The sequence below is a fragment of the Rhinolophus ferrumequinum genome, chromosome 12, assembly GCF_004115265.2.
Source record: "Rhinolophus ferrumequinum isolate MPI-CBG mRhiFer1 chromosome 12, mRhiFer1_v1.p, whole genome shotgun sequence".
Lineage (NCBI taxonomy): Eukaryota > Metazoa > Chordata > Mammalia > Chiroptera > Rhinolophidae > Rhinolophus > Rhinolophus ferrumequinum.
Genome location: NC_046295.1, coordinates 9,014,933 through 9,041,944, shown reverse-complemented (window position 1 = coordinate 9,041,944; position 27,012 = coordinate 9,014,933). Strand labels below are relative to the sequence as shown.

Here is a 27,012-nt window from a genome sequence, read left to right as displayed (position 1 = left end):
CTCCCGTGTGAATTGTGTCATAAGTTCAATTTTGGGAGTTTAGTTGGAAACAAAACCTTTTCTGCATCAGTTACATTTGTAGCATTTCTCCCAGGATGCAGTCTCTGACATGAGAGCTGATTTCCAAAGAAAATATTTCCCACAATTCATACTTTCACAGGTTTTTCCCCTGCATGAATTCTCTGATGTCCTTTGAGGTATGACATGAAAATACACACGTTCAGTTTCATAGGGTTTCTTTCCTGTGGTGAGTGCTCCGATGTTTTCAAAGATGTGACTTCTAGAGGAAAGTTTTTACAAATTCATTATATTTACAGGGTTTCTCTCCTGTGTGACATTTCTGATGCTGTCTGAGTGATGAAAGCTTTTCCACACTCATTACATACATACACTTTCTCCTGTGTGAATTCTCTGATGCGCTCCAAGGCTTGACTTCTTGGTGTAACTTTTACCACATTCATTACATTGATAGGGTTTCTCCCCTGTGTGAGTTCTCTGATGTACTGCAAGGCCTGCTTTGTGTGTGAAAGTTTTCCCACATTCATTACATTCATGGGGTTTTTCGCCTGTGTGAGTTCTCTGATGTTTTCCAAGGCTTGACTTGTGGGTATAACTTTTCCCACATTCATTACATTGATAGGGTTTCTCCCCTGTGTGAGTTACCTGATGTACTACAAGGACTGTTTTGTGCATGAAAGTTTTCCCACATTTCGTGCATTCATACGGTTTCTCCCCTGTGTGAGTTCTCTGATGTTTCCCAAGGCTTGACTTCCTGGTGTAACTTTTACCACATTCATTGCATTGATAGGGTTTCTCACCTCTGTGAGTTCTGTGATGTACTGCAATGTCTGTGTTGTATGTTAAAGTTTTCCCACATTCAGTACATTCATAGGGTTTCTCCCCCGTGTGAGTTCTCTGATGTTTTCGAAGTCTTGACTTCCGGGCGTAAGTTTTACCACATTCGTTACATTGATAGGGTTTCTCCCCTGTGTGAGTTTTCTGATGTACAACTAGGGATTCTTTCCAGGAAAAAGCTTTCCCACATTCCTTGCAGTCATAAATTTTCTTGCCTGTGTGACTTCTGTAATGTAAAATGAGGGATGACCTCATACAGAAAGATTTTTGACATTCATTACACTCACAGGGTTGTTCCCTCCCGTGAGTTCTCTGCTGTATACCAAAGGCTGACTGAGAACTGAACGTTTCCTCACATGTCTTATTATTACAAGATAGCTCTATTGCATGAGTTCTCTGTTGTACATTAATAACTGAATTGGAGTTGAAGTTTTTCCCACACTCAAGGGGTGGCACTTCTGTGTGACTGCTCTGATAGTCTGTGAACTGTGCTTTTTGACTAAAAGTTTTCTCTCTTGTATCAGTTCTGTGAAGTTGAGCAACCCTCCGCAAACTGTCCCCAATTATATTACATTTATCTTCATGAAATTCAAAGTGACTCTTCTCTGTGCTAATACTTGGAGAAACAAGGGCCAATTCATTACATAGGTTTCTTCCAAATTCACAGTAAGATCTCTCTTCTCTGTAAGCACTATTCCACGTAATGAAGGCATCCTTATCAGGCAAAGCATTACCACGTTCATTACATTCAAAAGACTGTCCCAGAGTAAATTCCTCCACACAACTAAAAGTTTGCACATTTTGATTATAATCAAAAAACTTCTCTCCAATGTTTGTTCTCTCATTTCTAATATTGGAATGAGATGCATTAAATTCATCAGTCTTCTTTTTTGAGTTATTAAGAGGAGCCAATGTGTAGAGATCCATGTATGTAGGCCCCACACTATCACATGTGGAGAGTATTTTTCTTGAAGGAACAATGAGTGTGCCAAGATTAAATGGTTTTCCTGAAACTGTCTCTTGCTCTGTAATCAATGATCTGTTGGTGGTGAATAAAATTTGACATAAATACTTGACTTGGTTTTCCTGGCTCTTCTCTGAATGATCAAGTCGGCAGTCTTCTATAAATGAGAAAGTTAGAAAATTCCTTATGAAATTTAGCATATTTTTAACTTAGAAAGCCGTATAGACATTTACCGTACTATATATTTCACAATTGGATTTCCTGCTAAGTCTTTCAACACTGTGGTAATTTCAAGTACATATTAACTATATTCTTTTTCCTGGAGAGGCAGGAGGCTTGCTGTGGGAAAGGGGAAAAATGGAAAACAACTTGGAGGTGTCTATTGTACGTATTTTGGCATTTTGAAATACAATTTTCAAACTTTGGCATAAAGGAATGAAACGATGAATTGGGAACATAAGGTTTTAAGAAAGTTGGTCCTGTGGACAAAACAAATCAGAGAATGGCATGAATTCAACAATAACCAAAAAAATAAAAAATTATGGTCATGTGTTTTTAGGGGTTCCAGCAGAGAAAGGGTTTGGATTAAGGAGATTATCAGGATCTAGGTTCTTAAACTATCAAATGCAGATTAAAATGGTAGGATACTCATCAATCTACATGCTTCCACTTGGAGGTTCCCTTTTTTCATTCTACATATCAATACCAAAATAAGTTATAATGGAACAAATTTCCTCATATTTAAAGATATCATCCTAAAACCCAAGCTCTGATTCTCCTGGCAATCATTCCTTGGAACACAAACGCCAAGAGGAAGTGTAGAAGTAACTGGAGGAAAATCCATCTTTCTACCGGGATGGGATGCATTGCTCTAGTCTGGTTCTGGTGCTTTGGTTTTTACTACTATTGTTCAAGAGTAAACAATTTTTGACCAGAATATCTTAAGTATCACTTTTAAATATGGTCGCTCATGTTTTTAAAACCAGTTTCAACTATGTCCCATATTTAACTCTGGTTTCTACACACTTTTCAACATACCTGGTTTCTACTGATTGTGAGAACCTTGAGGATCACGTTTCTACCTACTCCCATAATTTTTAAATATATCCCTTATGTTTAGCTATCATTAAAAAAATACTTGGGGGGCCGGCCCAGTGGCTCAGGCGGTTAGAGCTCCATGCTCCTAACTGCGAAGGCAGCCGGTTCAATTCCCACATGGGCCAGTGGGCTCTCAACCACAAGGTTGCCAGTTCAATTCCTCGAGTCCAGCAAGGGATGGTGGTCTCCGCCCCTTGCAACTAAGATTGAACACGGCACCTTGAGCTGAGCTGCCTCCCGGATGGCTCAGTTGGTTGGAGCGCATCCTCTCAACCACAAGGTTGCCAGTTTGATTCCTCGACTCCCGCAAGGGATGGTGGGCAGCGCCCTCTGCAACTAAAATTGAACACGGCACCTTGAGCTAAGCTGCAGCTGAGCTCCAGGATGGCTCAGTTGGTTGGAGTGCGTCCTCTGAACCATAAGGTTGCTGGTTCGACTCCCACAAGGGATGGTGGGCTGCGCCTCCTGCAACTAGCAACAGCAACTGGACCTGGAGCTAAGCTGCGTCCTCCACAACTAAGACTGAATGGACAACAACTTGAAGCTGAACGGCACCCTCCACAACTAAGATTGAAAGGACAACAACTTGACTTGGAAAAAAATCTTGGAAGTACACACTGTTCTCCAATAAAGTCCTGTACCCCTTCCCCCCCCCAAAAAAAAATCTTAAAAAAAAAAAATATATATATCCCATGATTCTTTTATATTCTTTTATACAAGTAGGAGTCTTAGCGAAAATGTAATGTGTAGTAATTTTTAAAAAATGAGACCTCCCCTTGTGGCCAGGCATGATCAGAAATTTAATAAATTTAACGACCTATATAGAAAAAGCATACAATGATGGGAAGTATGATGTAGGGAAGAATGTCACAAGGACTGGTGACACTTAGGAGATTGGATCAGACAAGCTCTGGTAACAAGGTAGGCAACATAAATACATCTGATGATGCAACAGGGGTTCAGAATGGCTAGTCACTAATATAACAGTAAAATAAATTTTATATATTAAGTTATATATAAAACCCCACACTTATAAGCCATACGTTATTTTGTGAATTGAAAGCAAGGTGAATTTGATGCATTATTGAAAACTGAACTCTAATTCAGAATAACAATAACCAAGGCATTAAAGAGCAAGACTCTAGTTTTGGGGAATGTTATGAAGACAGTGAAAATATGAAAAGACTGAGTAAAAAGAAAAACTAAAATGTCAGAAAGTGTTGAAGGATCAGTATTAGGATGACCGAGATGAGCAATCAGCACTTTCAAGTGATTTCATGGTTGTGTTATGAGAGTAGGTAGTAGAACAAAATAACTATGCCAGAAGTGGAAAAATAAGAATTTCTGAGTTGTGAGAGAAAAATTTCATCTTCATTTGGTCATTTTGAGAATAAAGACACCATAACACTGAGGTACAGCTGCCCTAAAGGAGGGATGAGGTCATCGGGATGAGGCAAACAGGCTTAAATAACGGGGATGTATGAGATAAGCATGGAGGGAGTTACTGTACAGGAAGAAGAGCAGATAGAGAGGAGAGAGCTCAGAGACAGACAAATTTGGAGGAGAAAGAGACTAGGAATCAAACTTTATTCCCTCACAAAAATCCACTGTATGCCTAGTCTTCTTCCTTATTGTGATTGAGGTACGAGGGATATAACGTTATACCTACGACATTCCAACGACGTGTGGGCAAGCACTCAGGGAAGCACAGACAGAAGTAGGATCAAATCCAAGGAGGGACTGAGCTCGGGAATCACGATTAGTACCATCACAGGAAGCAGAAAATGTATGGGAGGGAGAAGTAGGCCTCTGAAATTTTCAAGTAGGACACATACGTGGAGATTTTGAAATATGATTTCAGAAGAAGAGCTGATGAGTGCTTAGGGGAAAAATAAAAGATGGGTATAGATGGACTGACTGCTGGAGAAGAAGAGAGCTGCTATAAATAGTGCATCGTGGAAGGACATAGTTAGAAAGTGATGACAAGATCTGAATTCTTCATAGAAACAACACATTTATGAGGAATGTATGTAGCCAGTACCTCTAACTCATTTATCTGCCCCTTTCTAGCTGTTAGAACATGGAAACCGAAACAAATACACATAAACCCCTTTCGTATAAATCCACACCAAATTGAGTTCTGTTGTAGGGTGGAAAGCTGGGGCACAATGCCAGTTATCATAAAAATGACTTTTGCAGCTTTCTACACTATCACCCTGTTCATAAATCAGTTGTCATTAGAGCATGCAGTTGTTTCTGGGCTCTGTGTTTCAAAGGTCTATAATTAACCCCATGCCAGTAGTAGTCTGTACCAGTTACAGCAGATTCACAATATATCATTAGCATCTGTTAGAAAAGATCTTACGCCATCCTGTTCTTCAAATATGTTTATCCACATGGGCAAGCACTCAGAATTTTAAAGTAGTATTCCATTCTATGAAGATGATATTAATGTATTCTTTTATTTCTGTTTTATTTCGTGTTGTGCAAAGTTTTTCAAAATTTCCATATTTGTGCAGCTGTATTTCTACAGCTGTGCGTTGTGCTCTGTGACTTCTTATAAAATCTCTCTCCTTTTTTCAACATAGGACACCTACTCTATGCATTTTATTTAATTATTTTTATTCCAAGAACCATGTTTTGGCTTTTACTTAATTTATACCATTATAGCTTTCCAATTATTCAAGTGATATTTAAAAAAAAAACACAAAACTTCTGTTCTGCTTAAGTCTTCTCAAAATTCCTTGTTGTTGAAACTTTCCATTAAGCAACGCTATACCCATTCCCCAAAAGTTGTATTCATGAAAGATTTAATTCACCAGGTTTCGGGTTTTCTCATCCTGCATATTTCAAAATGATTGTTCTCTGACCAACTCTTGGGGGATAACTGGTAAGCCCATGGAATATCCTGCCTGATAAGAGTGTCTTTACATACCTGGGGGTTGGGGCCACACCGGATAGTTCAGGCTAACACTGGGATTTATGGTTGGGGCCTTGGACCTCACTGGAGGGGCTACACCCTGAGTAAATAGGTCAATCACCTAGGTGTTCAGGCCCTACATGACCAACCCCCAGCAAAAACCTTGTACACCAAAGCTCGGGTAAATTTCTCTTCTTGCCATACTTTATTTGTGCTGCCATACATCACTGCTGGCAAAATTAAGCACTTTCCATAGAACTCTATAGGGAAAAGAAAATAAGAAGTCTGTTTTGGATTCCGCCCTCCGTGACTTTTACTTTTGCTGATTTTATCTGTACCTTTTTGCTATAATAAACTGTAAGGTTTAATACAGCAATTTGTTGAGTTTCTACAGACCTCTTGACACAGGTTCATACATATATTTTATATTTTTATAATAATAATTTTGAGGTACCCCTTCATGTAACAGATTTTTCAAAAATATGTATGCATATTTAATTTACACATGGGGTACTTTTCTCTCATACTGTCTATAACTGCTAGTGTTATTAAATTATGTTAAATTAACATTGCAAACTTAATAGTTTGCTTCTAACCCAAAATATATTTATGTTTTGTTACTCCATTAACACTTCAGAGAAGGTTTACACTATATATTCAGAGTACAAAGCTTAAAAAACCCTTATCAATATGTATTAGACTAATATCAAAAAAATATGCTTAATATCTAGAGCAGGGGTCAACAAACTTTGTATGTGCAGCATCTGATGGTGAATATTTCAGTCACTGCACGCCATATAATCTCAGGCACAACTATTCAGCCATTTTGTTGTACCACAAAAATAGACATTACAAATAAACAAACAAATAACTATGTTCCAAAAAAACTATTATTTACAAAAACAAGTAGCTAGCTGGATTTAGGTCAAGGAACATAATTTACCAACTCATGCTCTAGAATGTCAGTTGTTGTCCATCATATTTTGTATGAAATCAGAGTAGTATATATAGGTCTATTATATCTAATGCTTGCTGTTTCTCCTCGTATCTCTTGCAGTTTTTAATGAATTTTCATGATAAATTAATTGGCACACAAGTATCTGCAGCCTCTGCACCTCCTTTTTATTTATTTATTTTTTTTATTTTTATTTATTTTATTTTTTTTTATTTTTTGCAACTTCGGAAAAGTTCCTGCTTTATTATTCCAAATAATTTTTTTTGCACCTCCTTTTTAAATTATCTTCATTAGCTTTCTTAAAGTGTCCTTTTGATTGCTATACGAATCTTAATCTGAATCGAAACCTTGTGCAATAGTTATATAGATTCAGCCTGAATGACTATGTATATTATCTGGATATTACACATTTCACATTTTAAACATTCAAAATTATTTTCAGGTACATCTCTTTCTTATAATCTCATACCATTTTCTATTAATAAGTGACTTTAACCCATTGACACTGATATGACAGTTACATCTCTTACTTTATGATGTGCTATTTACATCTTAATATTTACATGTTTTTTTTAAAATAAAAAGTATTTTCAGTGATATGTCTGTTTTCTTTGTATTATCATGCTGTTTTTCTTCCAATAGTGAGAAAGGTTGTATTTTTGCATTTATAGTAGCACATTTAGAGGAGTTACATTTCTCATTTACAAATCTTCCATAATTCGTATTTATTAATTATGCAGTACATAGTTTTTCCAACTACCCAACCACTGATCAAATTAGTGTATCACTTCTCTCCGTTTTCCCTTACTTTAAACTTCCATTTTAGTTGATATTATAATCTACCCCTATACCTGACTTTATACTAGTTAAATATAAATTGATTGATTTGTCAGGTAGAAATGATATATACTGTGTTACCTAATTGAAAAAATAAAAAAAAATTACTTCGTACCCCTTATGTTACACCTTCCATACCCACATTTTTTTGGATCTACTCATTTCTAAACTGCCAAAGGTGCCCTTTGTTTAACTGACTCCATTTTGGATTTAATTTTCAATAGATACTCTCTACCTGTTTTCCAAAACTCACCTGGATAACTCCCATTTAGAAATTTGTTCTCTAACAACAATGGGTCTTCTTGTTCCAACTTCAAGATTACTTCTGGTTTTATAAAGCAATACCCTGTAAATGGAAAATAATTTAGGAAATGGGTTCACTGCAAGGGCTTTAATGATTCTAAATGTGAAAGAAGGTGCAGTTTTAAGAGTGGCACAGTAATGATACTCACTTGACTCCTTCTTTGGAAGGTGAAAAACAAAAATATTTTCAGATGCACAAAAAGATCTCCTTAAAACCTTAAATCACAAGCTCAAATAACATTAAATTCTAATAAACCTCCATGTTTATAGCTACAGTGAGCAAGAGCGATGGAGATCTACAAAAGGGTCCCTTCAATCTTTGAATGGTTAAAATTAGTGGACACAAGTGGGGATATTACCCAGGGGTGGGGAATTACGAGAAAAATGTAGAATGAAAAATCGCCAAAGCACACACAGAAGTAGGAAGTTTTTGTTTCCAGATTGGAGAGGAAAAGGGTCCTCAAAGATTACTCATGAGAAACCACAAAGGGCAGAAGACAGTGGGGTGATATATTCTAACTACTCAAAGAAAAGGACTATCAGCCAAGAATCTAGGAAAATGATCTTCCAAAGATAAAGGCCAAATAAAAGTATTTTCAGAGGAATAAAAATTGAGAGATGTTTGTTGCTAGCAGACCCACCTCACAAGATACACTAAAGAAAGTTCTCTTGACTGATTTAAAAAGTAACTGCATAAAACAATGAGAACATGTGTGCAATGTTAGGTTTCTAACGCACACAGATGTATTTTTATATTTCCCAATAAAACCATAAAAAGGTACGTGGGAGTCAAGCTATACTAGACTAAGGAAATAATACCAAATGGTAACTCAAATGCACAGTAAAAAAATGAGGAGAAAAAAATTAACAATACATAGACATATATAATATATGTAACAAAAATTAACATAGTACCTGTCTGTCCATCTCTAAAATTAAGGTAAACTTGATGTAGATTCTGGTAAGTGCAGGTGTACAGTAGTACCTCGGTTTTCGAACGTCTCCATTGACGAACATTTCGGTTTATGAACGCCGTAAACCCAGAGGTAAATGCTTCAGTTTTTGAGTATGCCTCGGGAGTCGAACGGGTCATGCAGCTTCTGCTGCATGCAAGATACCCCTAGCTGTCGGCTGTTGAGTCTTGAGCATCCGCGCAACATGGAGGTGATATTTGGGCTTATTTGGTGACTGTGTGCAATCAATCTGTGCTCATCTATCTCAGGAATTCTCTTGCAACCAATTTGTTTTTGTGACTGTGTGGAACCCAGTGCATAAATCCGTGTTCAGGTAATCTCAGGAGTTCTCCTCCAACTGATTTGTTTTTGTGACTGTGTGCAATCAATCTGTGTTCATGTCATCTGTGGAGCCCTCTGCCAATCAGCCCTTGCTGTGAGAAACGGATAAAAGCTGCACAGCCAAGAGAATCATTAACAGAACAACAATAGGGGTGAAGAAGGAAATTATTTCCAAACATGAAAGTGGTGTCTGTGTATGTGATGTGGGCCCCAATTTCCCATCTGCATAAGATATGTGGTTTGGGGGACCTTCACTCACCTCTCCATCACTCCTCACTGAGATACAAGTAGGAGCAGTAACATTCAACTCCATCAACCAAGAACAGGACAAGACTAAGGAGAGAGCAAGGCAGTGGGCACCGGGTGGAGGGCAGAGCCCACCCAAAGTCTGGAGCCATTTCCACCCATACCCACCTGCCTGTGCTTTGCCAGCTCTGCTAAGCAGACTCAATCGTACAGTGGAGCCTGGGCACTGCTGGCAGGAGACCTAGGTCGAGGGAGGACTGTGGGAAAATCTCAGAAGGAGAACAATTCCTGGGTCATGGTGGGTCACTGAGGAAAATCCCTACACAAAGAGTGGAGCACTAGGAAAAATCCCCGAACAAAGGAATCCACACTTTGAGCACTGAACATGAGCTCTGGGGGAAATCTGTCCCGGAGCCACAAAGTTCCCAGGCACCTGGCTGTGAAACGGGGATGGCAGCCTCTGGATGAAGGAAATAGCGTTACCAGTGTCTGAAACGCGGGGGGAATGGGAGACAGAGGAGCGTGCCTGGCTAGGATGTTCACGGGGAGCAGCTGCGGGAGACAAGACTGGACCATCAGGTGGACCCGGCCAGAGGGCCTTGGAATTCGGGCTGAGATGCACCCAGCTCAGCGCAATCCGGGGAAACCTGACAACAGACAGTAGGTTACACAGGGCAGTGCTGCCTGAGCACTGTGTGGAGGAAGAAGGGTCAATTCATCCTTCACCCCTTTGCCACTCTGACTCCCAAACACTGAGCGTCACTGTCGGCAAACACGGGTCAAGTGTTTCTACAGCCAGCTGACAGAGCCACAGGCTTCTCCGAGTCCCTCCCGGCCTGCACCTGCTCTCCACACCGACTCCAGGGTCTTCTGAGGGGCTTCCTGGCCCTACAGATGTTTCCTCAGCTCCTAGGAGCCTTGCCACCCTTCCCGTGACCAGTGTCCTGAGCCACACCTTTCCAGAAGTAGGGCTTCCTGCTGAGACTGGCCAGCTGCCAGCCAGGGCAAGCAGGGAGCCAGATGTGACTTCCCCTGAGAAAACCAACGGAGACCTGGAACACACAGGGACAGCTTGTATTTTCCAAACATCAGAGCTTGGCCTGTTTGATTTATTGAGCTTTATAACTGACATGTCAGGACAGCTAACACGTCCAGCGGCTGCTGAAGAGAAGGCCCACACGCATCCCACCAACCTGGATTCAGGCACAAAATGTACCCTTGGTGTCCTGTCAGTTCTCAGAAGGCAGGCGCTATCTCCTCTGCCACTGCAAGTCATCACCACTGCCTCTACCGACACTACCTCCCCGTCCACAATTTTTTTTCCTTTTTTTATTTGGAGACATCTGTTTCAATTTTTTGTTTCCTCTCTCTTTATATGTCCAGGCTTTGGGTGTTTTCTTTGTGATTCCGAGGATACAAAAAACTTCATTATTCACATATTGGGGCTTTCAGGAGAGAGCTGGGTAGGCACGCAACACAGTCTGAAAATAATTTGAAGGAACAAGTGGTCCTGGATTTTATTGTGGCATCAGAGAATGGAGCCAGAGTGAGAGTTGCTGTGTATAACTAACAAGTTATAAGAAGCCAGGATTTGTGTGGTGTAAACGGCCTCATTCATGCCAAGCACGGAAGGGGCAGACTTTATGATTATCTTACCCAGGTGTGGAGCAGAGAGGGCGGAGGACATGAGGTTTGTCAGCTGTCAGAGCTAGACATCAAAAATGTAGACAGACTATTTACTATGGAAACCTCAAACGGAATAAGCCCAAATACATTCACACCAAGAAACAAAATAGTCAGACATCTAAAAACTAAGGAAACAATTGTGAAAACAGCATAACAATAGCAATCTTAACTATAGTGGAATAACAACTGGGACAACAGTCACATCTCACGAGAAACTACAGAGCGTATATGAAAGTGGCACAATATTCAAGTGCTAAAAACTGTTCACCCCAAATTGGATTTGCAGTGAAAATATCCTCAGGAATGAAGTGTAAATCAAGACATTCTCAGATGAAGCAAAATTTAGGCAATTTGTCACCAGCAGGACTACCCTAAAAGAATGGCTACAAAAATTCTTTTATAGATTGTAAATGTTAAGGAATCTTAAACTATCAAGAAAAAGAAAAAACAAGAGAGGAAATAAAAATATAGACATAGCAGTCCTCTCTTATCCGTGAGAGATACATTCCAGGAACCCCCAGAGGATGCCTGAACTGCGGACAGTACCAAACCCTGTATGTACTATGTTCTTCCTATACATACATACCCATGATAAAGTTTAATTTGTAAATTAGGCACAGTAATAGATTAACAACAATAACAATCAAATAGAGCAATTATAACAATATACTGTAATTAAAGTTATGTGAATGTGGTCTCCTGCTCCAGGCAAACTAGCACAAATTACTTTTTCCTCCTCCACAATCAGACAGGAGATTTTCTTATTGCAGATCATAGCAACTTCAGCATATGACTTTTTTTTCTTTAAGTCAAGAATCTTTATCTTTGATTTAAAGAAGTACTTTACAGCTTCTCTTGGCATATCTGAATTGCGAGGATTGGGCTTTGGGGCTATTATGAAGTGAAATAATGGTTACTTGCACACAGCACTTCAATATCCTGACAGTTGATCTCATAACCGAGATGGCTACCCAGTGACTAACGGCAGCATATACAGCATGGAGACACTGGACAAAGGATGGCTTATGTCTCACGTGGAACAGGCCAAGATTTCATCATGCTACTCAGAATAATACACAAGTTAAAACTTATTATTATAATTGTTTATTTCTGCAATTTTTGTATTCATGATTTTAGAACCTTGGTTTACCCCGGGTAACTGAAACCATGGAAAGCAAAACCATGGATGAGGGGGGACTGTCGCCACGCAGCAGCCTGCCCGTCTGTCTCCTCGTACCTGCCCCTAAAGAAAGGAGAGTCTGAGACGGATCCTTTCAGGGACTTTGCTTCACCTTTGTGCTTACACCTTATGTCTCCTTGTTTGGCCCCAGAAAGATGGCTGGCTAGTCAATGACGGGTAAGATTCCCCATGGGGGGCCACCCAAGCCAGACACAGCCACGTGGGGACCATCTGGGGAACTCGCGGGGTCAACAGAGGTGGGCACAGTCCCCCACCTTCCACCGGCTAAGGAGAGCCTCTGCCTCTGTGGCTGTATTCCTTCCCAAAACCTGCAGGGGAAGTGATTCAATGATGTGCTCTCCATATATTCATATGCATAAAGGTTTTGTCCCTTGGGGAGGTACACACATCCTGAGACTTACACTTCCACTGCCTCCAGGCAAGGGTGATTGGTTTGAATCATTTTCCTATTATAATGTATGGGATTCACAGATCTTGAGATTGACAAGCTTTATCGCCTTTACTTCTTCACCTAACTAATAAAAGCTATGTGGTGGCCTGATTCGGTGCTCAGCCCTTGAGGCTGGAGTCCCTTGGCCCCACTTGCACACTCTTCTTGGCTGCTATATTTCTTAACCCTGCGCCACCCTCCTCACTTCCCACAACTCTTGTTACGCTGGATGCGACAGAGGACTACTATCAATGCAATAGGTATTCCTTCTGTTTTCTAAATTTTCATGGTGGAAGCAACATTATAACTGTCTGATATAGTTCTTAGTATGTACAGAGAAAACATTTAAGCAAGCTGCATTATAAATGAGGGAAGGTAAAAGGTACACTTCACTCAAACTAATAAAATGTGAACACTGGCATCCTCTGATGATTTATATAAAATGGAATTCCTAGGGAAACCACTACAAAGAACTATACACAAGAAACACCTCAAAAACACTACAGGCAGATCAAAATGGAACTCTAAAATATTTTCAAGGAACCCACAGGAAGGAAAAAAAAAGAGACAGAAGAAAATAATAAACAGCAGACTTAAGCCCTAACATATCAATAATTACATCACAATCAAGTTATCTAAAGACAACTTTGAAAACACAGACAATCAGATGGATGTAAAAATAATCTGACTATATACTGTCTACAAGAAACTCATTTAAAAGTAACAATGTAGGGATGTTTAAAAGTAATAGATCAAAAAAAGATATACCATGTAAACATTAAAAAAAAAAAAAAAAGCTGAGGGTCTTATATTACTACTGTGTTTCCCCAAAAATAAAACCTACCCGGACAATCAGTTCTAATGCATCTTTTGGAGTAAAAATTAATATGAGACCCAGTCTTATATTAAAGTAAGACCAGGTCTTATTTTAATTTTTGCTCCAAAAGATGCATTAGAGCTGAATATCTGGCTAGGTCTTATTTTTGGGGAAACATGGTATCAGACAAAGGAGACTGCACAGAAAAGAATATTAAGAGAGACAGAGAAGGACAGTACAGAATGATTAAAGGAATACTTCACGAAAATGACATATCGGTAAGAAATATGTACATCACAACAACAGAGCTTCTAAACATATGAAGCAAAAACTAAAAGAACTATAAAGAGAAATAAATTCATAATTATAATCAGACCCTTCAACATCCCCTTCTAACTGATAGAACTACACAGAAAAAAAGCAGAGACACACAACTTAATAAAACCATCAACCAACATGCTGCCACACACATTTATAGAAAACTCCACACAGTGACAGCAGAATACACATACTTCTCAAAACTCTATAGAATATGTACCCCAATAGGCAATATTCTGGGCCGTTAAAAAAAAAAAAAAAGGAAGTTTAATAGAAATGAAATAGAGTGTGTTCTCTGACCAGAATAAAATCAAACTAAATATCATCTACAGAAAGTTACAGAAAAATCTCCAAATACTTGGAAATTAAACAACACATTTCTAAATAATCTTTCAAAGAGGAAGTCTCACGAAACAAAAAAAACACTGAATAAAATGAAATGAAAATATGTAGGAGGCTTCTAAAACAATGCTGAAATAAAAATTTATACCACTAAATCCTTATATTAGAAAACGGGGCCGGCACGGTGGCTCAGGTGGTTGGAGCTCCGTGCTCCTAACTCCAAAGGCTGCCGGTTTGATTCCCACATGGGCCGGTGGGCTCTCAACCACAAGGTTGCCTGTTCAACTCTTTGAGTCCCGCAACGGATGGTGGGCTCTGCCCCCTGCAACTAAGATTGAACACGGCACCTTGAGCTGAGCTGCCACTGAGCTCCCGGATGGCTCAATTGGTTGGAGAGCGTCCTCTCAACCACAAGGTTGCCGGTTCAACTCCCGCAAGGGATGGTGGGCTGTGCCCCCTGCAACTAGCAACGGCAACTGGACCTGGAGCTGAGCTGCGCCCTCCACAACTAAGACTGAAAGGACAATAACTTGAAGCTGAACGGTACTCTCCACAACTAAGATTGAAAGGACAACTTGACTTGGGGAAAAAAAAAAAAAAAGTCCTGAAAGTACACACTGTTCCCCAATAAAGCCCTGTTCCCCTTCCCAATAAAATCTTAAAAAAAAGAAAACAAAAAGAAAACAGGAAAACTCTCAAGTCAATCACCGAGATTCCATCTAATGAAATTAAAAAAGAAGAGCAAAATGAAATCCAAATAAGCAGAAAGAAGGACGATAAACTCCATTCACGATAAAATTATCTAAAAAAACTAGGACCACCAAAATTCCTCACCATGATAAAGAACATTTACAAAAAACATATAGGTTCTGGTCAAGATGGAGTAATAGGCATAGGCTGGGCTTGCCTTCCCTCGTAACCACATCAAAATTACAACTAAATTATAAAAAAAGCATCACTGAGAATCACCTAAAATCTTGCTGAACTGAAGCTCTACAACTAAGGACATGCAGAAGTCACCTTGAGGCCAGTAGGAGGGGCAGAGACGCACAACAGGCTGGTCCCACACCCGCATGTGACCATTAAAAATTCGGAGGGGTATCTCAGCTCCTGGAGGTCCCAGTCCCATCCCATCCCCAGGGGTCCAGTGTTGGGGGGGAAAAGTCCCCATAATTTCTGGTTGTGAAAACCAGAAGACTGACTGGGTGAGGTAGAGGGCAACTAGAGTCCCAGCTGCTCCTCTTCAAGAGCCCTCTAGGACTCACAGACAGAATCACTGGCCCTGAGCTCCCATGCTGGGGCAGCAGCTGGAAAGGTGGCAGGGACAGCTGTATGTCCTGGGACGGGGGCTGGAGAGGCAGCTTTTTCCTGGACAGAGGAACTGGAGGAAGCCATTGTTTCGTTGTTGAGCCCACCCCTTCCCAGCTTGCAAATATAGGCTGCCACCATAGCTGAGTCTCTATGAAGCTGGCTATTACCCTTTGTTCACCATGCTCTGGTGATTTCAGTACCAGCCCCACCCAACTTTCAGACACATCCAAGTCATTTCCAGTGGCTTTTTCATAGAAACCATCTGCCTTAGCTCATGGCACAGATTTTCCTAGGGTCTCTCAAAGGTTCAGGGAATCTAGACAAGCAGCGTATGACTTGAGCGTATCCTGTACCTTTAGGTGATGAGCCTGAAGGCTGCCAGCACAAGAGGCAGCCGGCCTTGGTTCGCAGCTTGGCCTCTCGAGGCATTTCCAAACACAGTATGGGCAACACCATCTGTAGATAACTTCATAAATCCTGCCAGGTGTGGCCCCAGGTGTGGCATGTGCTGTGGCTAAACTTGACCACAGCGGGTCTCCTCCAGGGTGGTCCTGGGGTGGCACGCCCAGTGGCCAGCTTTGAAAAGAGCTGAAGCATCACCAAGATTCCTCGAAGAACAACACACCCAAGGGGTAGATTAGGAAGACACCGGATCCCTGCTGAGGCAGATCCTATTCTGTAGGGACAGCCCCTGCACCAAAACTGCTCCACTGTAATCCTCAAACCAAAGAGCCCGAGGGTCAGTCCCTCTTATTGACAACGGTCAGTCCCTCTTATTGACATGCAAATAGCAACCAAGGCTCAACTATAAGAGGAGGGTACAGACAACCCACACAAGGGACACACCCAGAGTACATGGCTCAAGTGACCAGAAAACTGTGCACTGAGCCCCAATGCACACCTACTACATAAGGCTACTCTACTAAGACCTAGAGATATAGCATCCCTACCTAGTACATAGAAACAAACACAGACAGGCAGTCAAAATGTGGAGACAAACAACTAAGTCCCAAATAAAAGAACGGAACAAAGTTCCAGAAAAAGAACAAAATAAAGACTACCAATCTACCAGACGCAGAGTTCCAAACAATGCTTATAAGAATGCTCAATGACCTCAGGGAGAACTTCCACAATGAGATAAGAAACATAAAATTAGAAACACAAAACATGAAAAAGAACCAGTCAAAAAATAAAGAATACAATAAGAGAAATGAAGAATACATTAAAGGGAATCACCAGATTAGATAAAGCAGAGGATTGAGCCAGTGACGTAGAAGATAAGTTTCTGTTCTCAATCAGAACAACAAAAAGAAAACAGAATCCAAAAAATTGAGGAGAGTTTAGGGGTCCTCATGGACAACATCAAGCGGAGCAACATTTACATTATAGGGGTACCAGAAGGAGAAGAGAGAAAGGAATTGAAAACCTACTTGAAGAAATAATCACGAAAACTACTCTAACCTATTAAAGGAAAAAGATATGCAAATTAGGAAGCACAGAGAATCCCAAACAAGATGAACCCAAAGAGGCTAACTACAAGACACATCATAACTAAAATGCCAAAAGTCAAAGACAGAGAGAGAATCTTAAAAGCAGCAAGAGAATAGCAGTTAGTTATATCAAGGAAATCCCCATTAAGACTGTCAGCTGATTTCTCCACAGAAACATTGCAGGTAAGAACAGATCGGAAGAAAATATTCAAAGTGATGAAAATCAAGGAACCACAACCAAGATTACTTACCCAGGGAAGATATCATTTAGAATCAAAGGACAGATAAAGAGCTTCCCAGACAAGAATAAGCTAAAGGATTTCATCACCACCAAACCAGTATTACAAGGAAGTTTAGAGGGACTTTAAGACAAAAAATAAAATCAGAAGCATGCATAGTAAAATGGCAATAACTACATACATATCAAGAATTACTTTCAATGTAAATGGACTAAATGCTCCAATCAAAAAATTGAGGGGGGGTGTTGAATAGATAAGAAAAAAAAAACCCTACATACACTGCCTACAAGAGACGCACTTCAGATCGAAAGACATACATAGATTGAAAGAAATGGAAAAAGATATTTCATGGAAATGGAAACAAACAAACAAAAAGGTGGGGCATCAATACTCACACAAAATAGATTTTAAAACAAAGACTATAACAGGAGACAAAGAAGGACCTAGTAATCCCACTTCTGCATTTATGCAAATAAACCCAATGTTATTTCGAGGGGACATGCTCATCCATATGTTCACTGCAGCATTATTTACATAAGCCAAGCTAAGAAGGCCACCTGGGTGTCTCTGAATGCATGAATGCATAAAGAAAAACGGGTACACCGTGTTTCCCTGAAAATAAGACCTAACCGGAAAAGAAGCCCTAATGCGTCTTTTTGAGCAAAAATTAATATAAAACCCAGTCTTAGTTTGAGGGAAATATGGTAAAAACAGGAGACACAGCAGCCCTACCTAATACTGTATTTCCCTGAAAATAAGACAGGATATTATATTAAGTTTTGCTCCAAAAGACACATTAGGGCTTCTTTTATGGTTAGGTCTTATTTTTGGGGAAACACAGCATAAATAATGGAATAATATTTATCTATAAAAGGGAAGGAAATCTTCCCACCTGCGAAAACATGGATGGACCTAGAGGGTACTGTGCTGAGTGTTATATGTCAGACAGCGAAAGACAAGTGTCACATGATTTCACTTATGAGTGGAATCTAAAGATCAAAATAAACAAAGGAAAGAGAAACAAACTCATAGATACAGAGAACATGTCAATGGTTCCCAGATGGAAGGGGTTGGGAGTAGGTGAAAAGGGGAAGGGATTAACAAGTACAAATTGGTTGTTACACAGTAGTCATGGGGATGTAGGATATAGGATAAAGAGTACAGACAATAATATTGTAATAACTAAGTATGGTTGTCAGATGGGTACTAGATCTATGTGGGTGAGAGATGGGAGGGGGATTAAGGGTAGGGTAAAAAAGGGGAAGGGATAAAGAAATACAAAACGGTAGTTACAAAATAGGCATGGGGATGTAAAGTATAGCATTTATATTAAATAATACAGTAAGAATTATGTATAGTACCAGGTGGTACTAGGCAGGGGGATTACTTCCTACATTACATAAATGTCTAACCACTATGTGGTATACTTGAAACTAATATAAAATAATATTGAATGTCAACCCTAATAGAAAAATTTTAAAGCGGGGAAAAGATCGATAATATTGTGATAGCATGGTACAGTGTCAGATGTTGGCTGGACATATAATGGTGATCACTTCTTTAGCACAGGGAATATAAGCAATAACATGGTGATAACTCTGTACAGTGCTAGGTGGATATTGTTCAATAACTGTCATGACTCCTGAAACTAATATAATGTTGTACGACAGCTATATTTTTATAAAAATCTTAAAAATATATATATGGTTAACATCATATTTAATAGTGAAAGACGTCATCTTTCCCTCTGAGAGTGAGAACAAGGCAGAGACAATAGTGTCTATTCTCACCACTCTTATTCGATATAGAAATCTTAAAGACATTATGATAAGTGAAATAAGGCACTTGAAATAACTACTGAATGAATCCACTTATATGTACCTAGAGTAGTCAAATTCACAGACAGAAAGAAGAACAGTAGTTAATAGAGGGGGAGGAAAGAATGGGGAGTTAGTGTGCAACGGATAGCTTCAGTTGGGAAGATGAAAAAGTTCTAACGATTAATGGTGGGGAGGGCACCGTCAATCAGAAGTGGGTCTCCAACACACATGGAGTCTACTGGGGCCATGATGCTGGACTTCCAGCCTCCACAACTGTGAGAAATCAACGTTCGTGTATTAGAAACAAAACCAAAAAACCATAGTGACCTCCAATCCCACACGTAGGTGAGGATGCAGAGCAACCATAACTATCAGACACTGCTAACGGGCACGCAAACCGGCACAGCCACTTTGGAAACATCGGGCAGGTTCCTATAAAGTGACAGTAAGAACAACAATACCATATCTCTGAATATTTACACAAGAGAAATGAAAACAAATGTCCAAACATGTACTTAAATGGATACTGCAGCTCTATTCCTAACAGCATAAATAAGGATAACCCTACGGGTCTATCAACTGGTATTAGGATGACAAATTATGGTATACGTATTCAAAGAAATACTACCTAGGAATAAAAAGAATGGTGAGATACACAAAAGCATGCACGAATCTCAAAAACTAAGTGAAGCAAAGAAATGGTAAGAAATTCTGTGTTCATGAATTGGAAAAATCAACAGAAGTAACATGGCCGTATTACCCAGAGTAATATACGGATTTAATGTAATCTCCACCAAAATCCCAAAGGCGTTTTTTAAAAAAATACAACGAAAAAATCATCAGATTTGTATGAAATCACCAAAGACACTGATTAGCCAATGCAATCCTGAGAAAAAAGAACAAAGACACACAGATCAAACCCTGACTTCAAATTATATTACAAAGAGACAATAAACGAAACAGCATGGTATTGGTAGAAACAGACACACACACCAATGGAACAGAAATGGCAGTCCAGAAATAAACTAACACATATATGGGCAAATAATTTTCAACAAAGGAGCCAAAAATACACAAAGGAATAAAGAAAGCCTTTTCAATAAATGGTACTGGGAGAACTGGAAAGCCACATGCAAAAGAATTAAAATAGATTGCTATTTGTTGCCATATACCAAGATTCACTCAAAATGGATCAAAGACCTAAATGTAACACCAGAAACAAAAAAGTACATAGAAAAATACACGGGTACTATACTTACGGATCTTGGGCTTACAGAGGGTTTTATGAATTTCACTCAAAGGCAAGGGAAGTAAAAGAAAAAAATAAATGAATGGAACTATAGCAAACTAAAAAGCTTCTGCAGAGCAAAGGAAAACCATCAACAACAAAGAGGCAATCAACCAAATGGGAGAAGATATATACAAATAACACCTCTAATAAGGGACCGATATCCAAAATATATAAAGAACTCAAATAACTCAATGACAAACAAATAAAATAAATAATTGAAAGAAATATAGGCAAAGGACCGGAACAGACACTCCTGTCAAGAAGACATACAAACGACCAACAGATACATGAATAGAGCTCAACTTCACTAGCTAATAGGGAAATGCAAATGAAAACCACAATGAGATAACAATTCACACCTCTGAGAATGGCTATTATCAACAGTCAAATGATAAAAAGTGTTGGAGACCTTGTGTGTGTGTTGGGGGGGAGAACGATCATACAGTGCTGGTGGAAATAAATTGGTACAGCCACTATGGAAAAAAGTACAGAGGTACTTCAAAAAATTAAGAGTACAATTACAATGTGACCCAGGAATCTCTCCTCTGAATATCTACCCAAAAAATCTGAAAACAATCACCTGTAAAGATATATGTATCATTAAGTTCATTGCAGCATTATTCATAGTGGCCAAGACACGGAAACAACCAAAGTGTTTGCCAGTAGAAGACTGGATAAAGAAGAGGTAGTACCTATATACAATGGATTACTTGGCCATGACAAAAGATGAAATACTGCCATATGTGAACTGGATGAATCTTGAGATTTCATGCTAAGTGAAGTAAGTTATATGAAAAAAGTCGAGAACCATATGATTTCAGGCATATGCGGGACATAAAAGTGACAGCAAAAATGAACAGGACAAACAAACAAACAAAAACGGACAGACAACACTATGGTTACCAGCGGGAAAGGTGGGTTAAAAAAGGGTAAAGGGGGGGTCAAATATGTGGTGACAGGAGAAGATTTAACTTTGGGTGGTAAACACACAATGCAATATACCAATGATGCATCATACACTTGAAACACGTATCATTTTATTAAGCAATGTAACCACAGTAAATTTAATAAAATTAAAAGAGCTAAGAAAAAGAAGCAAGAAAAAAGAGTAAATACTCTATGATGTATATAAAATTCTAGAAGGGAAAACTATTGCAACAGAAAGTATATCAGTGGTTGACAGGAACCAGGGAGAGGGATGGGAGGGGAAAAATGATTACAAAGACCTACAAGGAAACTTTTTGGGGTGACAAAAATATTTTATATCATTAATTTGGTGGCGGGCATCACCTACAGACACTTCCAAAACTAATCAAATTATACAATGAACACTGCTGACTTTTAATTAATGTTAATTATACCCTAATAAAAGTAATTTCACTATTAAGAAAGAGAGAGGGAAAAAGGAATTGCATTCCAGAAGGAGTCAGGTGGTCAGGTCTGCTCACCCACGGAGATGAGGTGGCTGTAGTTCTCCAGCATCACGTCTCTGTAGAGGGCCCGCTGAGCAGGGCCCAGGCGCTGCCACTCCTCCTGGGTGAACTCCACAGTCACGTCCTTGAAGGACACTGAGGCCTGTAACAGCACATTTCTTACTCAATCACAAGGGTTCAGAAACAGGGGACATGGCAAATACCTTTGCAAACTAATTTCTATCAGAATTATTGTTAAGAACTTAAAAGAAAATTTTATAAAGGACGCCTATGATGGCGTATCATTGTCTTACACTGTGAGGGTACTCACATAATTGGTACAAAGATTAATCTCATGCCTGGATGTATTTGTATTTTATTTCTAATTATATACCACAGACTGTCAGTTAATATACTAATGATGAGTTTAGTGAATGTTTTCTAGATACAGTTTTATAACTAGGCTTCCTGTCATCTTTTCCTGTGCCCTAGTGGACTGTCCTGAGCACACACCCCACTGGGAGTTCTCTGCTGGGGTAACAGGCAACCAACGAAGAGCCACAGGTAAGCCCTGGAGGTCGTACGCATCATCAGACTCGCTTTCAGACACAATGCTCTGCAAGAGTGGAGAAAGTTTTACTTAGGAAAATAGAGGAGACCAATTTAAGGACCTCGAGGGCATTATGCAAAGTGGAATAAGTCAGACAAATACCAGATGATCTCTTGAATGCAGGACAAGGACAGACAATTGAGTTTGGGAATTGCTGTAACAATGTTGCTACCCTTTTTTGAATTCAGAGGGATTATTCATTATGAATTTGTACTAACTGGACAAACCGTTAACCAAGTTTACCACTTGGAAGAGCTGAAAAGGCTGCGTGAAAAAGTTAGATGACCTGAACTTTTCGCCAACAGTTCATGGCTCTTGCATTATGACAATGCACCAGTTCACATGGCAATTTGTGAGAGAATTTTTAGCCCTTCACTGTATTTAGCCCCAATAACTGTATTGGAACACTCTCCCAATTCACCTGATCTGGCCCCCAGTGACTTCTTTCTTTACCGGAAGATAAAGGAAATATTGAAAGGAAGACGTTTTGATGACATTCAGGACATCAAGGGTAGTATGACAACAGCTCTGTTCGCCATTCCAGAAAAAGAGTTCCAAAATTACTTTGAAGGGTGGACTAGGCCCTGGCATCAGTGCATAGCTTCCCAAGGAGAGTGTTTCAAAGGTAACCGTAGTGATATTCAGCAATGAGGTATGCAGCACTTTTTCTAGGATGAGTTCACGAAGTTAATTGTCAGACCTCATATTGCTGGCAAGTACAAAGAAACAAAAAAACACCTAAGCTCGTACAATAGATGGATGATTGCCAGAGGCAAATGACGAGGGGTAAGAGAAATGGGTGAACTGTTTTTGTTTTTTTAAGTTTCAATAAATTGAATTTTAAAAAGAAAGTGATGGCTTTTATTAAGGTAAATCAATGAGGAGGAAGAATGGGAAATTAATCCCTGTAAGAAAAAGGAACAAAATTTTGATCATTATATTTCTGTACAGCTGTACCTAGAGAAGCTGCATGAGCAACGGGGTAAATGCTAATGCTGTTCTGATGTAAGGGAAAATACACCTTGTTTCCCTGAAAATCAGACCTAGCCGGACAATCAGCTCTAATGCATCTTTTGGAGCAAAAATTAATATAAGACTCAGACTTATTTTACTATAATATAAAACCAGATCTCATATGTAAGACCGAGTCTCATATTAATTTTTGCTCCAAAAGACACATTAGAGCTTATTGTCTGGCCAGGTCTTATTTTCAGGGAAACACAGTACATACACATGCCCCGACTTCCAATGATTCGACTTACACATTTTTTACCATTATGATGCTGTAAGAGTGATACACCTAATTAATTATATGAGAAATTCAACACTTTATTACAAAATCCGCTTTGTGTTAGACGATTTTGCCCAACTGGAGGCTAATGTAAGTGTTTCGAGCATGATGAAGGGAGACTAGGTTATGAAGTTAGGTAGGTTAGCTGTACTAACTCCATTTCTGACTTATGATATTTTCAACTTACAATGGGTTTATCAGGATGTAACCCCATCCTAAGCAGAGGAGCATCTGGATATACGGGTCTCCGCCCCTGGTTCCCAGCACAGAGCTCCTAAAACCCTTGTAAATTCCTAAGTGATAAGAGGACCAGGAGCATCGTTTGTTTTAATGAGGTGACTGTGGGTGGGCTCCAGGACGGGCACTGGTCACCAGAGAGACCAGGCCATAATCAGAAGCTTGGAATTTTCAGCCCTGCCTCCCACTTCTCTAGAAGGGAGAGAGAGGATGAAAATAAAGTTAATAAATTGATCATGCCTATATGATGAATCCTCTGTAAAAGCCCCAAAAGTACGCATATGAAGAGCCTCTGGGTTGGTGAACGTAACAGCCATGTATCAGGAGAGGGATGCACCCCAACTCTATGGGGACAGAAGCTGCTGTGCTCAGAACCCTCTCAGAGCTCACACTATGTATCTCTTCATCCTGCTGTTCACCTGTATCCTATACCATGTCCTTTAATAAACCGGTAAATGCCTTTTCCTGAGTTCTGTGAGCTGCTCTAGCAAATTAATCAAACCCAAGAAAGGGTTCCGGGGAACCTCACATTTATAGCTGATTGGTCAGAAGCACAGGTGACAACTGGGACTTGCAGTCGGTACCTGCAGTGGGGTGGGAGCAGTGCTGTAGAACTGAGCCCTTTACCTGTGCGATCTCACGCTATCTCCAGGCAGATGGTGTCAGATGAATTAAACTGTAAGAAGTCTGGCTGGTGTTGCAGACATCTCCTTGGTGGGTGAACACAACCCATACATTTGGTGACCAGAAGTGTCAGAAGTAACATATTCTGTGTGAGTAATAAAGGAGACATACAGGAGGGACGACAACTGGGTTTCTCTAACTCAGCCGTACACTGAGATTAGAACAAAAGTTAGAGAATGGGCAGAGGGTTAGTGAGGCAAATGTTTTCCATTTGCACTCAAGATATCTATCAACATAGAGATGGAATTATACACTGCAGTGCTGGTTACATGATTCTGGAATATTAAAGGGAGGTCTAAAATTGATGTATAGAGTCACTGCAATCACACACAAAACCAGAGCACATTTTAAAGATAGAAAGGTCGATTCTAAAACTCTTAGGAAGAGGTAAAGGATATACTGTATCCAATACAATTATGAAAACAGAACAAGGTTGGAAGATGCACAATAGTGATTTCAAGACTTCTTTTAAAGCAACAGTAATCAACGCAGTATAGTATTAGCAAAAGGATTGACACACATCAACAGAAGAGTATACTCCCTCAGTAACAGAAACACAAATAATATAAAATCAAATAATTTCCAACAAAGGTCCCAAATCAGTTCAGTGGAGAAGGTATTCTTTTCAAGAAATGTTGAAATATCGAAAATGCATAAGCAAAGGTAAATAATCTTGATCTATACCTTGCATCATAAAAGTTAACGCAAAAGATCACAGAGTATAATTATAAAACTTACAAAAAAGGAGAGAAAATCTTTGTGACCTTGGTTTAGGAAGATTTTTTACATGTGACCAAAAAAGCATAACTAATAAAAGAAACAGATTAAAAAATTTGAAAACTTGACTGATCAAAAACTTCTGCTCTTTGAAAGATACATGGCTAGAGAAAAACATAGGAGAGAACAATGATCTTTAATGAATATATTTGGGGGGGCCGGCCGGGTTGCTCAGGGGGTTGGAGCTCCATGCTCCTAATGCCAAAGGCTGCCAGTTCGATTCCTGGACTCTCACAAGGGATGGCGGGCTCCACCCGCTGCAACTAAGATTGAACACGGCACCTTGAGCTGAGCTGCCGCTGAGCTCCCGGATGGCTCAGCTGACTGGAGTGCAGGCTCTCAACCACAAGGTTGCCAGTTCCATCCTCCACTCCTGTAAGGGATGGTGGGCTGAGCCCCCTGCAACCAACATCGGCACCTGGACCTGGAACTCAGTTGCGCCCTCCACAACTAAGATTGAAAGGATAACAACTTTACTGGGAAAAAGTCCTGGAAGTACACACTGTTCCCCAATGAAATCCGGTTCCCCTTCCTCAATAAAAATCTTAAAAATAAATAAATAAATAAAAATAAACATATTTGGTACTCAAAGTATTCACACAACAATCCCCTGTAAACGACAGGCAATTTTTATGAAATAAAATACAGGGGAAGAAAACATTACACAAAGGGAAAAAAAAAGATGAAAAAGTCACATTCTTTTCATGAGGCTAATATAAGTGTAACCCCAAAATGAGATGGAAACACGGGAAAAGGAAATGATAGGCTCACCTAAATATGAGACAGATACTTATTTATACGTACAAGCAGAAAGATCCCAGCCAACTCATCAGCAAGTAGGGAGTATACAGGAAAAAAACAATGAATATTAGAAAATTCCTTTTGCTACTCAGAATATTTTAAAGAAAATAAACTATGTCTATATTTTAATGGATAAGGAAAGAGTACTTAATAAAATTCAAAGTACATTCATGACTAAACTGAAATCTCAGCAAACTGGTAATTACAGGGAATATATGAATCAAAGGTTACCTACCAAAACCACATGTCAAACACAAGAGCTAATGCTGAAACTGTGTGTATTTTCCTTCCACACTGTCTGTATTTCTATTTCTCCTTTTGAATTGAATATATGGACCTTTAAAAGCCTCCTAAATCCATCACTATGCAAAGTGAGAAATGAATAAAGTGCTCACCTGAGATGTGTTCATTGTGCTGCCTGACGAGAGTATAGAGAACTGTGGAGGTTCAGCTGGGAGGCCAAGGAAGGACCGTGCAGGGGCGGCACCACCTGTCCACATGAGACAGGAAGTGGTCACATGGACTAAACCATACAGCTTTTCATTGACTGAAGTTTTCTATGGTTAAACGACAGCCTAGTTAATTTTCTGAATGATTAACATAAACAACTCAGTTACATTAAAGGACACACAGGATAAGGTATTGCTCTTTAATTGAAATTAACACGAAATACTCAGGCTGCATCCCTGAACTCTTTTCCTATGAACACTGCTTACATCTCCAAGGAGAAAATCCACAGAAAGCCCAGTAGAAGTAATACAGAGGGCTTCAAGGCAAGAAAT

The 27,012-nt window shown here is 39.6% G+C and overlaps 1 protein-coding gene across 3 annotated transcripts in view; it reads right to left on the bottom strand.

The window, feature by feature from the left end:
- The window catches only part of LOC117031838 (zinc finger protein 37A), a 97,582-nt gene that overhangs the window by 6,413 nt on the left and 64,157 nt on the right, over positions 1–27,012 (bottom strand). For 2 of the 3 annotated variants that reach the window (XR_004424627.1, XR_004424626.1), the window contains exons 2-3: positions 26,626–26,787; positions 21,434–21,993 (exon numbers count right to left, since the gene is read on the bottom strand). Coding sequence is in view for 1 of the 3 variants with exons in the window: in XM_033122636.1 (XP_032978527.1) it covers positions 8,932–8,933; positions 21,867–21,993; positions 26,626–26,730 (234 nt within the window). In the remaining 2 variants the exon portion in view is untranslated. Of the gene's footprint in view, positions 1–8,931; positions 8,934–21,433; positions 21,994–26,625; positions 26,788–27,012 lie in introns of those variants that run through there. The other variant, XM_033122636.1, reaches the window with a different exon arrangement.